Below are 16529 nucleotides of genomic sequence, written 5' to 3'. Positions count from 1 at the left end.
ATGCAGGTCTGTGGTCACTGTCTCAAAGAGCAAGCACAGAGTCCAAATTAAAACAATTCCCCATCATCCAAATTAAACAATTCACCATCGTAAGTACACATTGATGGCCTAAGACACGAAACGAGCGGTTTGTGTGAGAAAACGAACAGTATTTATATCGTTTTTAGCTCTTATACACAGCCATGTCCAAGTGATCTGAGGGCGCTCGCGCATCCTGGTGTGTGACGTGTACGCAGACTGGTGCATAAATATGTACACTAGATGTCGCCTTGTCTACGGCAGTTCATTGGAACGAATGTCTTTAAGGCGACATCTAGTGTATATATCTATGCACCAGTCTGCGCACACGTCACTCAGCAGGAAGCGCCCGCGCCCTCAGATCACTTGGACATGGCTGTGTATAAGAGCTAAAAACGATATAAATACTGTTCGTTTTCTCACACAAACCGCTCGTTTCGTGTCTTAGGCCATCAATGTGTACTTATGATGGGGAATTGTTTTAATTTGGACTCTGTGCATGCTCTCTGACACAGTGACCATAGACCTGCATTAAATGACTGACAGACAAGAACGGTTTGACCTAAAAATATCAAAATTGAAACTACTGCGGAAAAAAGACACCTACATCTTGGATGCCCTTGAGGTAAGCTAAAACATACCAAAATTTATTTTCAAAGTGAACTATCCCTTTAAATATTCTAAACGAAAACCATTTATTTGCCCTTTTGATCTGAAACCAAGCCATCATCATGACTAACATCGGCAATAAGAATATACCAGCATCGGTATCTTAAATTAATTAAATCTCAGTATGAGTTTTTCTCATTCTGTATGAGTTTTTCATGTTCCATTGACTGTTATAGCAGTCGCCTACTTATATTGACAAGATTAATTTATTCACCAAGTTAAGATAAGACAAAAAACAGGGACATATTCTGCTGGTCATGTGATCTCGGCTGCATATGGCAGCTCCCATGAGGTGATAGACCCTTCCATTTAAAAATAAAAATAATAATTTGGGTTTTTTTAGCCTGCTGATATCTGGAGCCTTCATCTCATGTGAGTGTACACGATTTTGCAAAGCATTGTTTATTAAATCTTTGAGTGCTTCTTCAAATTATCCTTTTTTGTTTATATATATATATATATATATATATATATATATATATATATATATATATATATATATATATATATATATATATATATATATGAGAAGAGTTCAGATGCGATGAATCTGATCAGATCAGATGCGATTTGAGATGAAGAGCTCAAAGTGCCATCTGAAATTTTCCTCTAGAATGATCATTTTGATCAAGCTTGTATATTTAAGTTCAATAATTTCGCTTAAATGTCAATGCAAATTACCTATTAATTGTCATTTAAGTGAAATTGCTTAACTTAAATATACAAGCTTTATAAAAATGATAATTCTAGAAGAAAATTTCAGATGGCACTTAGAGGCTTTTGCATCTGAACTCTTCATATATATATATATATATATATATATATATATATATATGTGTGTGTGTGTGTGTGTGTGTGTGTCAAATCTATTTTAGAAAACGTTTAATTCATTTTAAAATGAAGACAACATACTGAATTTATGAAGTGAGTTTTATTAATCACAAACATACTGTTCAAGAATTCACACAGGATTTGTACCGGTCCCAAACCAATGGGACATTACATGAATTCAGTGAATGAAATATGTTTCTTTTAAAATTCCAGCTGTCTCCAAAACAACCACAAACGGAAACTATTAAAAAAAAAAAAAAAACATCAGAAACTCAGCCTCCAAAAAATATTTCTCAAGAGTTACAAACAAAATAAAAAGAAAAGAAAGATCTGAGAGCAGAATAATACTGGAATTGTAGAAAATGCTCTTTTGGCAGTCAGTATTTGGTACAGCTCGCCCTGCTTTTTTCCCAAACCCACAAAAATCCTTATTTTCTGTTCCCCTCACAGTACTCCACATGTAGGGATATCGGACTGAATTGGGCCGTGACTCGAAATGTACCTCGCTTTCTAACCTTCTATATAAAATCAATATCGTATGAGTCTAGTGAAACTAGAAAACTCTGATTCCATCTGCTGAAATAACACTAGTGCTCTGTCCTCCTGAAACATTATTTCAATCTACATTTAGGCACTAATACATAATAGAATAGCTACGTCAAAAACGAATTCCTCAAAATCAATTCACAACAGCAGGTCTATTTACAAAAAAAGTATAATATCAGATATGTGACCAAAACAGTGGGTGAGCGCAGAACATTATCATTCCTCTCAAACACCTGATCTTTTCTAAATATTGACCTGATTTAAGAGTGATGAATTAGAAGTGAATTAGAAAAAATGTTCTGCATATTCCAATTAACCGCTACAGCATTTAGTGATCGAAACCTGCATTACTGTCACTGTCTACACATGAAGGCACTTAAGAGGAATGATTTATGATTCTTTTCAGAAGTTTCTGAGCATGTGGCAGGATAAAAAATAAAGGTTTTACTCATAAAATATTAACAAAAGCATTCAGTTTCAGCTGATTGTACTCTTTAACATAATTTAGATCAAAATTATGTGTGAATAGTCCAAATATAGCCGTAATCATTGCTACGGAAGAAAAGTTTACATGGTTTCAGGCTTTTTTGTTTTAATAATGTATTTAATAAGGCAGATCCCCTCTCTACCATGACCAATTTGTTTTTTTTTTTCATGGAAAGAGTGTCATATTTGCCTCATTCAACGTTTAATTAAACCAAAAACGTATGCACAGTGTAGCTCACAGTGGATCTATATACAACCAGTTAGTCAACATACAAACCCTGTTATGTTAAAAAGTAACATTGAGAGCATTTCTCACTCAAATAAGAAAAAGAAAAATCATAGAGAGAGAGAGAAGAAGAAGAAAGGATGATAAAAAAATAATAAAAACCTAGACAGTATATTCACTATATACAAAATAAACAGCTAGCATAGAAGGACACTTAAAATCAAGAATACGCAGCACTGGTCTTTCAAAATATTCTCCAGCTTTTTTGCTGGTATTTTTCCAAAGATACTCACTGTCTAAGACTATCTACAAACATGAACATGGAACGTCCTTTCACTATTAACATGAAACCCCAGCACTTTAGTAAGTACATAAGACCTTTGATTGAAGCCGGTGTCGCTGGATATGCCGTTGAAAGGATTCGAAACAAAACGAAACATCCACAACGTCAAGTGGTCTGGTACATTATTTGCATGTCCAATGACTAAAACCAAGGATGTGAAGTGGGTGGGAATGGTTTCTCTCACCCCCAAATTAGTCCAAAAAAAAAAAAAAAAAAACACTAGCTTCTATGTTAGTATTTTACAAATATTTAAAAAAGTAAAACTTTTTTTTCTATAGGCAGTTTAAAATATATTCCATCAAAAATAGTCTGACAAATTTAGCTAGTACAAAACAAATGTTTTTAAAAAAAATGACAGAAGATTTCAAGGAAAACGTTTTCTTGCTGTATATCGGGTTCTGCCAGAATTTTACAACAGGCAAAATTGTAGTCAGCTGTAAAAAGGGGCTGTAAAAGTTGAATTAAAGAGACAAGTAACATCTAGTGTCTTTAAACAGTGATCAGACATGATTATTTGTCACCTTTGGCAAAATGCAAATTGTGTCGTTGCAGACGTGCCAAAAAGCAAGGCACGTGCCATGGCAGCTCCGACATCTGTGTCCACGTTTGGGGATTTGTGTCTGCGAGGTATAATAGTGCCAATAACTTTAAATGTAATTCTGAATCTTTTCCGTCACCCGTCTTCCTCCGCTCAGATGACAAATGAGGATTTGTGTCGGAAATCCCCCTGAAAGAGAGAAGATTGAGCAAAGTAGGTTTAACTGATTCCCTGAATTTTCTCAGAATTTCTAAAGCTCATGGAAGCCTTAATAAATAAATAAATCTCTTTATTTCCACCTACCTCATCTTCTGTTCTGACATAGTCCACTCCATCTCCTTTTGCTGGAGCTTTGTAACTAAAAAAAACAACCCATTAAGCAGTCAGTCACCACTATATGATATTAGTATTTATTAAAACTACATTTATTTCATATATCTGAAAAAGCTAAATGTGATGTTAAGGATATGCTGGGGACATTCAGGAGCTTCTTTGGGGAAAAAGCTATGAAACGGTGAGTCAAAACTGCTCTGGGACCAAGTGTGACTCAGACAGAAGTGGCTGTCAAAGTCGTGCGCTTACTTGTTTCCCGTCTGCTTCTGGCTGGTGAAGTAGCCTCGTTTATTGGCACAGAAGATGCCCACTGTTATACACAGAAGGACTGTCACCACAACCACTACGCCCAGGATAATTCCAGGAATGTTGATATCATCTAGATAAAAAAGGCAAAGTATGAGATCATGGATTTGATGGGGTATCCTGTCACATGGGAAAAGGCAATATAAATACGTACAAACTTCCATCAACTGCGGTCCACATTCAGAGAACCCAGCCTCATTCCTGGCTCTGCAGTAGTACTCCCCCGCGTCCTCCTTCCTGACCGCACTGAATTTCTGAAAACCAGAAATTACAGTCATTTAAGTTGACAAATCATTTCACATAATAACCTACAGTGCTGTTCAAAAGTTTAAGGTCAGTAAGATATATTTTTTTCTTTTATTCTGCAAGAACGCATTGAATCGATCAAAAGTGAACTTTCTATTAATCAAAGAATCCTGAAAAAAAAGAAGAAAAAAAGCAGCAAAACTGTTTTCAACATCGGTAATAAGAAGAAATGTTTAACAAATTTATTGCTCATGGTTATTCCATGTTAGTTGATGCAATTAACTATTGTTAACAAATGAAACATTATTGTAAAGTGTTACCGAGACTTTTTTAAAAACATTAATAAATCTTACCAACCCTAAACTTTTGAGCAGTATATAGTGTGTGTGTGTGTGTGTGTGTGTGTGTGTGTGTGTGTGTTTCTAAGCAGCAGTGTTAACCTGTCAACAAAATACTTGAAGGGTTAATCAAGTTTTTTTTATTATTGTGGATTATAGCAATAATTACACGTTTTTATTTAAAACTGCAACGCAGGATATTAATAATGAGCTAACAATATTTTTTAAAATTAGGTACCAAAAACTGATTAAACTGAATAAATATGACATGATGAAATATGAACAAAAATGTAAGGATCCTCATAAAACAAAACTAAAAACTAAAAACTAAAAAATCTGTGTGAAACCTGAAAGCATCTTTCTGATTGTGGTGCGATGTTATAAAAAGTAAGACAGTGGTGTCAAACGAGGTTCTGGCAGATCTTAAAGGACCCGGTCGGGCCTTCAGACGTTGCCTCCTTAGGGGGAAGAGGCTGTTCTGCAGTGCAGGTCAAACTTTAAAAAAGTGGTGTGAAGGTTGTCGAGGGCACTGAGTACAAATGGCGGAGAATGGCACTCTGGAATGTGCAAATGAGGGCAGCAGATTCCCCTCATGGCTGAGCCCATCGCACATCAACTGGGTCCCCAAAAATATCCCTACGCCTACCCCATTGCCTCTTTTTCCGAACTCACCAGAGTGCCCATCTCTCCGTTCAGGGTGTAAGTGGAGTTTAAGAACTTTGGGCTGGACTTGGGGTCTTCTGGGATTTCCTCCTTGTTACGGAACCACTGGTACTGGGACTTCGGGTGGCCCTCATCCTCCACACAATGCAGTTCTGCTGGTTTGCCCACCGGGACGGACTTGGGTACGGAGCATCTGGGCACGACGGGCTTCACTGCATGGCACACAAGAGAATCATCGAAACGTAATTGCACAGACAATAGCATCCTCACACACATGCACCATTAGTGACTCTGACTGCAAAGCATCCTGGCTAACTGAACATTCTGCTCTTTCCCCTTTTAGATCCCTGATTAAACTCAGATGCAGTTTCAGAGGTTTCCTCATATAGCCCTGGACACGCCCTGTAGGGTTTGAGCAAGCATCCTCAAATGTGCGCCAAGGGTGGGTGCCTTGGCTCACCGCTCCATCTCACGTTACATCGTAGCAGTTGGGAAGTACTAACAATGTCTACAACAGATTCAAAATTCCTCTTAAAAAAAACCCATTTCAGCACAAGGCACAGTACTGAGGGCTGTCAGACAATAATCAATAGATGTAGGATTATTTGAGTGGAACCGCTCACCTCTTACAACGAGTGATATCAAAATCTCATCGAAGGATTTTTGGTCACTGGGGGCGGTGACTTCACAGCGGTAATCAGCAGTGTCAGATCTCGTTGCGTTGAGAATGACTAAGGTCGCAGGTTCTCGAATTTTCGCTCTCTTTTCCAGGTCACCTGGAGAAAATGGAAACGAGAGAAGGTTGAAATGGGTGGACTGAAAGCTGTTCCCCTGCATGCAATGTGATGTAAATTATACTCCAACCCCAAATGCTTACTAAACACTGATGGAATGTGAGGAAATGCGTTTCAAATCATTGACATTAGGTTTCATGAGTTTCAATTTGATAACATTTACAGTAACATTTGGTACAATAGCTAACTTGAACTAACAATGAACAATACCTTTACAGCATTTGTTAATCTAGCTTAATATTAATTTATAATAATAATAATATAACATCAGTAATAACTACTATATTATTCATTGTTAATTGGTGTTTGTTCAGAATATTTTACCAGATGTTAATTTATATAATTTGAAGTGTTAAAATGTATTATGTAGAAATTAACCTATATTAATAAATGCTGTATTGTTCATTCTTTGTTCAAGCAAACAGTTATTATTAACTGTTTACAAATTTAATTTCATTATAAAATGATTTTCCTAATTGTAACCATATTTTTTTACAACATTAATCTGGGTGAATGTTTATGTATAAATATATAATTGTTTATTGTTCATTCATATTTATTTCTAGTACTTTAATTTATATTTCATTGAAATATGATGTTAAATGTAATGGCGCACACTTATGTTTAAAAAAATTGGGGGGCATTAAGATTTTTTTTTTTTTTTTTGGAAAGAATAATTCTGCAAGCACAGATTAAATTGATCATTGACATTAGAGACATTTATCATCTTAAATAAGATTTCTATTTTGGAGCACAACTGTTTTCAATATTGATAATAGTAATAAATGTTTCTTGACCACCAAATCAGCATATTAGAATGATTTCTGAAGGATCAAGTGACACTAAAGACTGGAGAAATTAATATTTCCCAATCACAGGAATAAATTACATTTTAAAATAAACTAAAATAGAAAACAATTATTTTAAATTGTAATCATATTTCACAATATTGCTGTTTTCCTGTTTTAATTTGATCAAATAAATGCATCAGAGACGTCTTTCAAAAAGAAAAGAAAAATCTTACCAACCCCAGATTTTTGAACGGTAGTGTATGTAGAATTAACAAATTATATGTTTACTGTTATTTCATGTTAACTATTGCATTAGCTAACCTTATTGTAAAATATTATGCATCAGTGTGTTGTATGGCACAGTGTTCAGAAGAGTGTTGTATAGTTTACCTGCGATTTCCTTTTCAAAATACACATAACTGGGCTCTCCATTCTTAATCTTTTTCCATTCTATTCTGGGATTAGAAGTGGTGATCGACTCTATCATGCAGGACAGCTCGACTGCTGCATGGGAAGACAAAACGAGAGAGCTTGTGAGCAGTTTAAGTGCCGAGTTTAATGTTAGAATCCGCAGCTAAAGACTGCTGGGGAGTAAATTACTCAGCCTTACATTCAAACTCATTGACCCACGGTTTATTATTCGCCGTCTTGAGGATGACCGCCAAGGTGCTGATGTAGCCTGCAACGAGAAGATGGAGACAAACATCAGTTTTATGTTGAATTAACAACTTCGCCCACTGACATTTCAGGGGTGTCGTTGCGACCTAAACTACATGCGATATCGGTACCGCTAAACTCTTTTAAAGATTCATGAAACTCAATTAACAGTCGTCCCCCTCCACCCTGACAGCACACATTCTTCGCATCCCTGTGAGCTGTGAACGGATATGTTACCAGCCATTTTTAGTTTCACTCTCACAACAAACATCACTGATGTAAAAGCGTCCCACCACAGATAATTGTGGAGGCTGACTGGCAGTCTCCGTTCTGTGTTATGAATAACAGCTGACTGCTTCAAAGTGAAGGCCAGAGGGGCTCACGAAGTTCACGTAGTCACTAATAAACATGTTAAATCAAAAAGGTCAACTTTGAAGTCCGTACTATTTTTAGAAGTTTGAGTCTCTTCGTTTTTGTCCAACATCAAGAAAATGTATTTAAATGAATCTAGTAATGCTGTTCATTCGGTATGTTCACAGAGGAAGAAGAACACTTGCTCCATTTGCATAGAACACAACCTATGAACCTCAACGCTTTCTCTACCACTTTAAAAGGTTACAGGTTAAAATCATTGGGTTCACCATGGATAAGCAACACCATCCATAAACAAGCACTGTATGTCTGTGGTAATTTTGTGTCATAATCTTCCATACTAATTTTTATTTATTTTTTTTCCTGAAAGAGCATATATTCAGGGCACTGAAATTTTAATGGCCATCAATTGCTAGGGATAATTTTTATGAATCTTTGATGATTGTATTTTGGGCCAAGGCTCTTGAGAATTCATCCATCTAACACAGAACAAGGCTAGTAATACAACAGACGTGGATGCAAATCTGAGAGAGAAACCGCATCAGCGTGTTGCGTTTTAAATATGAGAAGGACAGTACAACAAAAATTTTTACTGTAAGAAATATTGGTGTTGTTTCTTTTTTTTGTTCCCGAATACCATTATTAATTTATACAACTTAACTGTTGTGAATATGCATTTTTGTCATGTGCATCATTGCAACTCTTTGTCATGTTAGCAACCAGGGAGAAAATAGAATTATGTCATTTTTAACAAATCTAAAATCTCTGTAACGATTCTCGGGTTATTTAGAATCGGACTCAGTGAGTGAGTCAGTTGTCAACTGAGTAATGGCTTTGGATGATTTACAAGTGAGCAAGTTGAATCTTTTTGACTGAATCATTCAAAAGAATGAGTTCATAAGAGTCATTTGAGCACAAATCGGGACATCGCTACTCACACTGTGCAGAAAACACTCATGCACACCCTAGTAGGATCCAGTGTTATTTTAGTATTACTTACTATAATAGTATATTAATCATATTTTAAATTGTTTTATTTTTAAATTTTGTTTTCATTTTAATTGTAGTATGTACTTTTGTCTTTATTTTCTTTTTAAATGTTTCTATTTAGCGCCAATTTATCAGATTCAGTTTTAGATTTATTCATATTTCATTTTTTTATTTTTTTTATTTTAAAGAATATTTTATATTTGATTTGATTTCAGATTTATTTCAATTACTGAACATTTTTATTGGTTTCAGTTAACAATAACACCGCAGGATCTGGTGAAACCGCACATGAACGCACACAAAGCTTCCCAGCTTAGATTTCTGAATAATGGTCACACATTTTTAGTCACATTAGTGTATATAATACTTTTTAATGCAGAATTTTTAGGAAGAGGTGCCGATCAATGCAGTGACATAATGGGAAAGGATGCAGGATGTGCCCAAAAAACCCCCCACACAAACACATCCACAGGTTTACATCCTCTTTTACAATCACATTCAGCCAGATGGAGGACACAAAGTTCCATTGTCCACTCTGTGACTAGACGTCCAGGAAGCGGTGATGGCGTCTCTAGTCTACTTTTCCCAGCCACATCCTGTCCTCTCATGCCATCAAATAGGAGGCTGGTGCTCAGCAGCACTACCAAAAGCGTAGCTTGTGTCAGTAATGTTTGCCTCCGTACACCTCACCCGATGATGTAGGGTCTGTCCTGTCGGGTGAAGTGCCATTTGAGGGATAATTGAGCCCTCAAACAAGGCAGGTGTTCTATGACCTATATATCCTGACCTCTCTCTTCCTGTTAGGAGAGCACAGCTGGATGAGATGTGACAATCCTAGCCGAGCTTTAATCTCCCACTTCTTCCTTTAGAGGCATAACTGTTGGTTCTCTTCAGTAATCTTAGTGTAATGCCTGGGTAAAATCCTGGGCATTACAGAACTGAATAATATAATAGAGAGACAAAAAGAGAGAGAGAGAGCTTTACTGACTTAGCCAAATTTCCATATCTACATAAAGCATCTGTGTGCTGTAATACTCAACAGAATTTGTGGCAGTTTTTGTAAAGGGGCTGATTTACAGCGAGGTACTAAGGAAGTAAATAAGGCACCAAGTAAACACCACAATAGTCATTGTTTCAATAGGATAGCCACAAGACATAAACAATATGCACGTTAACATTATTTTAACTATTCTTTTCTGTTTGAAGTTATGTTCATATTCAGCGTTGTCACCATGACCATGTAACTCCTTAAACCCTAGCAAGACTGCAAAATGATGATTTGAAACCGCTTTACAGCAAGTTTTAACAAAAAAAATGAAGATACATTAGGTTTAGGGTCAGAAAGAGAAGTCTCTTACGCTCACCAACACTGCATTTATTTGATTAAAAATACAGTAAAAACAGTTAAATATTATTACGATTTAAAACAGCTATTTTCTATTTTAATATATTTTAAAATGTATGCAATTTATTCCTGTGATGGTAATGCTGAATTATTCCAATCTTCAGTGTCACATGATCCTTCAGAAATCATTATCAATAATGCTGATATGATGATTGATGAACAAAGTTCAAAAGATCAGTATTTGTTTGAAATTGATTTTGATTATAAATGTCTTTACTGTCACTTTTGATAAATTGAATGCATTCTTGCTGAATAAAAGTACTTCACTTCAAGAAAAAAATATCTTACTGACCCCAAACTTTTGAATGATAGTGTAAGTACTTTTATAAAATTATAAGCTTAAATCAGCCCCATTCACTTCTAAGTGTCTCACCTTAAACTCGATATTTGCCCTTTTTTTGTTGAAAAAAAGGTCCCAAATTATTGTTTGAGGTAATCAGCATTACGCTGTCTGAGCTTAACTTGTATTTAAAACTGCATGAATGGACCACCTTGGAACTGAACTCAGAAAAGTGCACGACGGTGAGGTCGCCCTATTCGAGGAGGCCATTTTCTAATCCTGTCTTCAACACCTAACTCAGCATGACGGCTTATGGAGAAACATTACACCACAGAGAAATGAGTTATACAGCCAGAATCATGGGGCTGTTTGGACAGCCTCCACAGTGCGACGTTTAAAAGCCCACCACACCCTGCATCGTGATCCGCGACCAGTGTGCAGAAGAGCCCGAACACATTCTGCTCCGACGCAGCCTGTCAGAGAGCATTCAACGCATTCGGTTCACTCAGCAATGCATGAAGTGGATAATATTCCTTGTTATTTTTAAACTGCAGCATTGATTCATTTCGCTAGGGGGGAGGAGGCTGGGAGGTTGTTCACTGGCTGAGAAAGAGATGCCCACAGAGCCATTCATTTCACATCCCGGGTCTACTTCACTGGGATTGGATTGGATGTGTCCCATAGCTCCCTATAAGCTGATCGTATCCAACTGGAATAGATTCTGAAGTTCAGAGAGATTTCACATCATAGACAGTCACACTCGGGCTCTGCCCCCACAGCTTTAAAACGATCTGCATGTTTGTAGCCCTGAACAATTCATGATGTGCAAGAGGTCAGAAATCCTCCTCGCATGGAGAACTGTACAGCAATATTCCCAGTGTGACTTCGCTGAGGAGTGTATTTCGTACACTACACCCTTCGAGCCTGTACGAACACTTGTGCGGACTCACGAGGGCAAACCATTGAGAAATAACAGAGGAGACCACGTGTTTTAAATTCACATTTTGTCTCATGGGCAATTGGCATCTGTTTTTGTTTGATGCCGATGGGAGGAATACAAGCTCTCTTGTGAAATCTACCGCCTACATAGACAGCTGCCTTCTAAGGGAGCATCCTAACCTCATAGTGAGTGATGTGGAGCACTTTAATTAGGCAATAACTCGATTTTTAAAACAGTTATTATTATAATTAACAATTCATCATTAACATTTCTCTGCTTTGTCCGCGATTTTTGATTTTGTTTTTCACTGAGCCTGTTGCAGTGCATTATGGGATGGCATTTTTTTTATAAAAGGAAACAAATGATGCTCAAACCAAGGTATCAAAGTAGGATAATTAAGTTAGTAATCAAGCAAATTAATTCATTTATCACAAAAACATGCCAAACTGCCACATCAGGGGAACTGAAATAATAATAATAATAATAATAATAATATCCAGCTAAAATTACTAAAATTACACATTTTAGACATTTTATTTTAAATTTCATCCTGAAAATTTTTTTTTTTAATTTTTAATTTTATTTAATTCTTTTTTTAATGCAAAATCCCATAATAGTCATTTTTACATATTTCAGCTTTAAAAAGGTGCATTTAGCTCACAATTTTTCCTCAATATACAGCTCATAAACACAGTTATGGATCAGTTATTTATTATCTCAAATAAATAAATAAATAAATACAAAATAAAAGTTTTTTATAAACAAAGATGCAAGTCACTAGCAAAGAAACACCAGCCACTTATATTAATGATATTAATCCAAAAATATGAATGCCCATACTAATGGATGTATTCAATCTACTTCTAATGTGCATTAAAAAAATCCCATGGGAAAATCCCATGTAAAAGTGCATTTCTGTTGAGTTTAAGGCTTCTTGTGAAGCCATTCGCCTCAGTACTTGGCATGGCTGTGTTAAACCCCCCTCTAAATAATCTCCGCGTAGGACATCCCACCTGCTACAGGGAAAGTAGCTTATAGCTGACCTCTCAGGACTCGTGAAAACAACGGCATCAACAAAAGTGTAGAGGTTTAAGCTTTCAGTCAGTAATGGTGGTGTTTTTACAGCTGTGGACGGCTCTTACTCTCTTGACGCTGCCCAAATGGATGATCTCAACGGTCTACAGTTTTATCTCCTTTAAAGATATTTACACATTTAGGTCTGCCATAGGTTTATTTGCATAAGTGTTACAAGTCAGATAGGTTCAACAAAGACTCTTTTGCATAAGCACAGAAGATTACGAAGAGAAAATGCTCGTTTTTAGAGGTCTAAAGTCGAATATTCATTCGCTTACAGTCTAAAAAGTCCCAAGTGACTGGAGAAATGAAAAAAATGACCTTTTGTTCTGCCCTCAGACTCATCCGTTTCATCCAATCTCAATTGAAGATGTCTAATAATGAAAGCCGAGAGCAAGGTACCTCAGGGAGCTAGACGCAGTTATTATATTGGCTGGATATTTATTTTGTTCATTTACATGTAACCCTCATGTTGGATATATCTGTACTCTCTGATTCTTATTCAGTTGAGGAAAATGATTCTGTTATGTAACATATTCCCAAAGTCCCATTACTCTAAATGTTGTGAACTGCTAGATGAGTAGATTTCTATCATGGAAGAAATTAGTTTCTTTCTTGTTCCACCAAGACTAAAAATAGTGTTGGAGAATTTTCCCTTGATTCATGTCTAAGTATGATGCAATGAAAATGACAAGCATGAAAAAATAGGTCTAAAAAGGATGAGAGAATGGAAAAATACCCAGTATGCAAGGTGTCAAAATACTGTATGAAACAAAACACCATTATGTGAGGTTTGACCAATAGAGAAGACATTTCTAACTGTGCCAAGGTCACCAGGCGTGACAGAGGGGAAGAGATAGATTTGAGGGTATCCATTGGAGACTTGATGATATGAAAAAGATATAAAAGATGAGTGCTGGATGTTGTAACTTCAGAATGACCAGCTGGCTTCTCCTTTGTTGTATGTACAATAAAGTTAATTCTTCTGACCTGGAACCTCGAGAACCTCTGAGAAATTTCTTTGAGATCTGAACCAAAAAGAACTCTGAATTTGCCACAACAATAGTAGCATTCAGCAAAGATAAGGCAATCTCCAAAACGAAAATACCTCTGATATTCCTTCAGCTGCTAAGCAAATGTCACTAGGCGTCACTTCAAAGTGCAAGTGTAGAACAAGCAGGCATTCCTCCTGAAGTGCACCTCTAACTAAAACACAACACTGACTTGCTATGGTCGACAGTAGGAGGAATGTTCATTGTCTTTGTGAAGACGTGCTTTTTAAAATCTAAAGCTATAGGACGCGTTCCTGTGTTCAAAAACGAGCAGACAAGCAAAGGGATGAAACAGAATGCAGGGAATTGAGACACATTTTTAAAAGTTTGACTTTTTATAACTTGACACAGCATCTCAAAAACGCACCATAAAGACGTCTGTATACATATATCCTATATGTGATATATCCCCAAAATAAGCACAATATATATATATATATATATATATATATATATATATATATATATACACTTGTATGTTATACTTTATTATACTATATTAGACTTATATATAATAATAATTAAATTACACAAATATAAAAAAATTATCCATATTAAAGAATTGGAAGATTTTTAGATTTTAGAAATTAAAGATGTAGAGTATCCTGTAACATTTTATTTATTTAGATGAAGTAAATCCAGGTAAACTAGACTAGGTTGCACAGGATCCCATGCAACAGGGTTCATTTGCATTATTCCAAATTCGGTGTTCTGTGCCAGTTCACATTTAGCCAGAGGCTCTGCTCTTTGCATTTGTAATTTTTTTGCCTTCGCATGTGGATGCTATAGGCTCTCTTAGAGGTATTTGAGGGCTAGACCGCAGCCGAGCTCTGCTCTGATCTAGCCAGGTCAAAGACTAAGCTTGAGTTGAGCCAGTGAGAGAGGGGCAGCGGTGTCACAGAATGCCTGAGTACATGTCACTTTGCGTCAGCATTAGTTACTGCAGGAGGCCCCTTTTCCTTTTGTCCTCCAGCCGACTGGAGTTCACGGGACCGGTGGGCTCAGTGAGTGTGCGTATCTCCCATTCCACATCTCTGTCCTGTATCCCTTTACGCCTCTGCTGCATAGAGACAGGTTTCAAATGAGGTGAGATTTTCACAGTCAGCTGTGATTTAGTGTTGGGCTGATTATGGCTTTATTTGATTGCATTTGGAAATACTATATTTTGGCACCAAAAAGCAGTACAGGGAAATACATTTTACAGATATATCATATTAGGAGTACTTTTCACCCCACATTCCAGTCACATGAAATAACTGGGCTTGAGTAGATCGCCTTCTTTCTCTTTTTTTTTCCAATAAAAATAGACCTCTTGTTTAGTGTCACACATCACATGGTTGAAGTCCACATAAACACCAATCGAAACCTTTGTTTTGTGACACAGTTTCAGGCAGTGGGAGTGAATGAATACTAAATTAATCGGGACAGGGCCTGATGGCTACTGCGGCAGAACAAAAGCATTCCACATAGCAACAGTACAAAGGCGGGTTTTTAGTACCCCAATTTTAGGGAGTAGGAAAAGTTCTGTTAACGGAATTGAATGTTTTATCTAATATAAAAGTGTTGTACATGCAAAAATATTTATAAAATAAAATATTTTAAATGAAAATATTTTAAAAAAATTAATATAAAATAAAATAAATAAATATTTAATTTATTAATAAATATTAATAATGATAAAAAAGCTATGGCCTTTTCCCTGCCTAGGGTTCACGATGCTGGGATAGGCTCCAGTATCCCTGCAACTCCACATAGGACAAGCGGTTTGGGGAATGGATGGATGAAAATGATGTAAAAAAAAAAAAGTGCTCTCTGAGACCCCAAACATAAGTAATGTAACATATTTTTTAATTACATTATTAAAATATATATTTTGCCTTTGATTTTGCCTTATTTATTTATTTTTTGTATATAAAAATATTACATATGAAAAGCCTTGAAAAATCAACATGATGTTTAGAACATGAGGGTTAGAACCGCATAGAACACGAGTGTTAAAATCAATGCTATCTCACGACCGATTCGTACAAATGTGACTGATTCGTGAGATCGGGTTGGTTAAAATATAGGCTCAACTGACCAACATCACTTAACCTCTCCCAACGCAGGTTAGTGATTCTTCAGAGGGCAGTTGTACGTAGCAAGACCATGAGTTATTTTCCACAGGGGTGAGAACAGGTTACTGTTGGAGAAGCCTTTGCTATTTATAGCAGCTGTCAACAGCAGGCAGAGACTGTGCAACATACTAATTGGTTGCATTTGCAGGTAAGTCAGAGCAGTGCATCTCCTCCTGTCCCATTTGTGGGCAGCTGGGAGCACTGACCACCCCCCGATAAGATCTACTGGAGGCTTATTTTTCAAGCTTGTGGCTGTGAGATGCCATTTCAACAACTGCTTTCCACTGAAACTGATAATCAGAGATCTGCAATGCATTTGCATACATGCACATAATATTTAGGCTATGCTTATCTCCTCCGTCAGCGATAAAAGGCCCTAATTTAGCTCACCAAATTGTTTTCGGCTGATCGGAGGATCACGTATTCGCCGTGAGGCGGCTCCAACCCAAAATCTGTAAATCGTGTCGCACTCAGTTCCAGAATTAGCCGCTCACTGCTTTCAGCACAGATGGCG

General features: G+C 36.6%; 1 protein-coding gene across 1 annotated transcript in view; it reads right to left on the bottom strand.

Moving 5' to 3' along the window:
- Nucleotides 1-1603: 1603 nt before the first annotated feature.
- Nucleotides 1604-16529, bottom strand: part of jam3b (junctional adhesion molecule 3b) — a gene marked incomplete at its 5' end in the record, with an annotated part of 30209 nt that continues 15283 nt past the window's right edge. Inside the window, 8 exons of the mRNA XM_081390908.1 lie at nt 1604-3846; nt 3961-4015; nt 4240-4369; nt 4451-4550; nt 5553-5755; nt 6167-6319; nt 7519-7632; nt 7739-7807. Coding sequence (XP_081247034.1) covers nt 3811-3846; nt 3961-4015; nt 4240-4369; nt 4451-4550; nt 5553-5755; nt 6167-6319; nt 7519-7632; nt 7739-7807 — 860 coding nt within the window. The 3' untranslated portion in view covers nt 1604-3810. The remainder of the gene's footprint in view (nt 3847-3960; nt 4016-4239; nt 4370-4450; nt 4551-5552; nt 5756-6166; nt 6320-7518; nt 7633-7738; nt 7808-16529) is intronic.

The sequence above is a fragment of the Scardinius erythrophthalmus genome (genome assembly GCF_964197995.2).
Source record: "Scardinius erythrophthalmus genome assembly, chromosome: 17".
NCBI lineage: Eukaryota > Metazoa > Chordata > Actinopteri > Cypriniformes > Leuciscidae > Scardinius > Scardinius erythrophthalmus.
The sequence above is the reverse complement of the archived record's forward strand: the minus strand, read 5'-3'. Positions and strand labels throughout refer to the sequence as shown.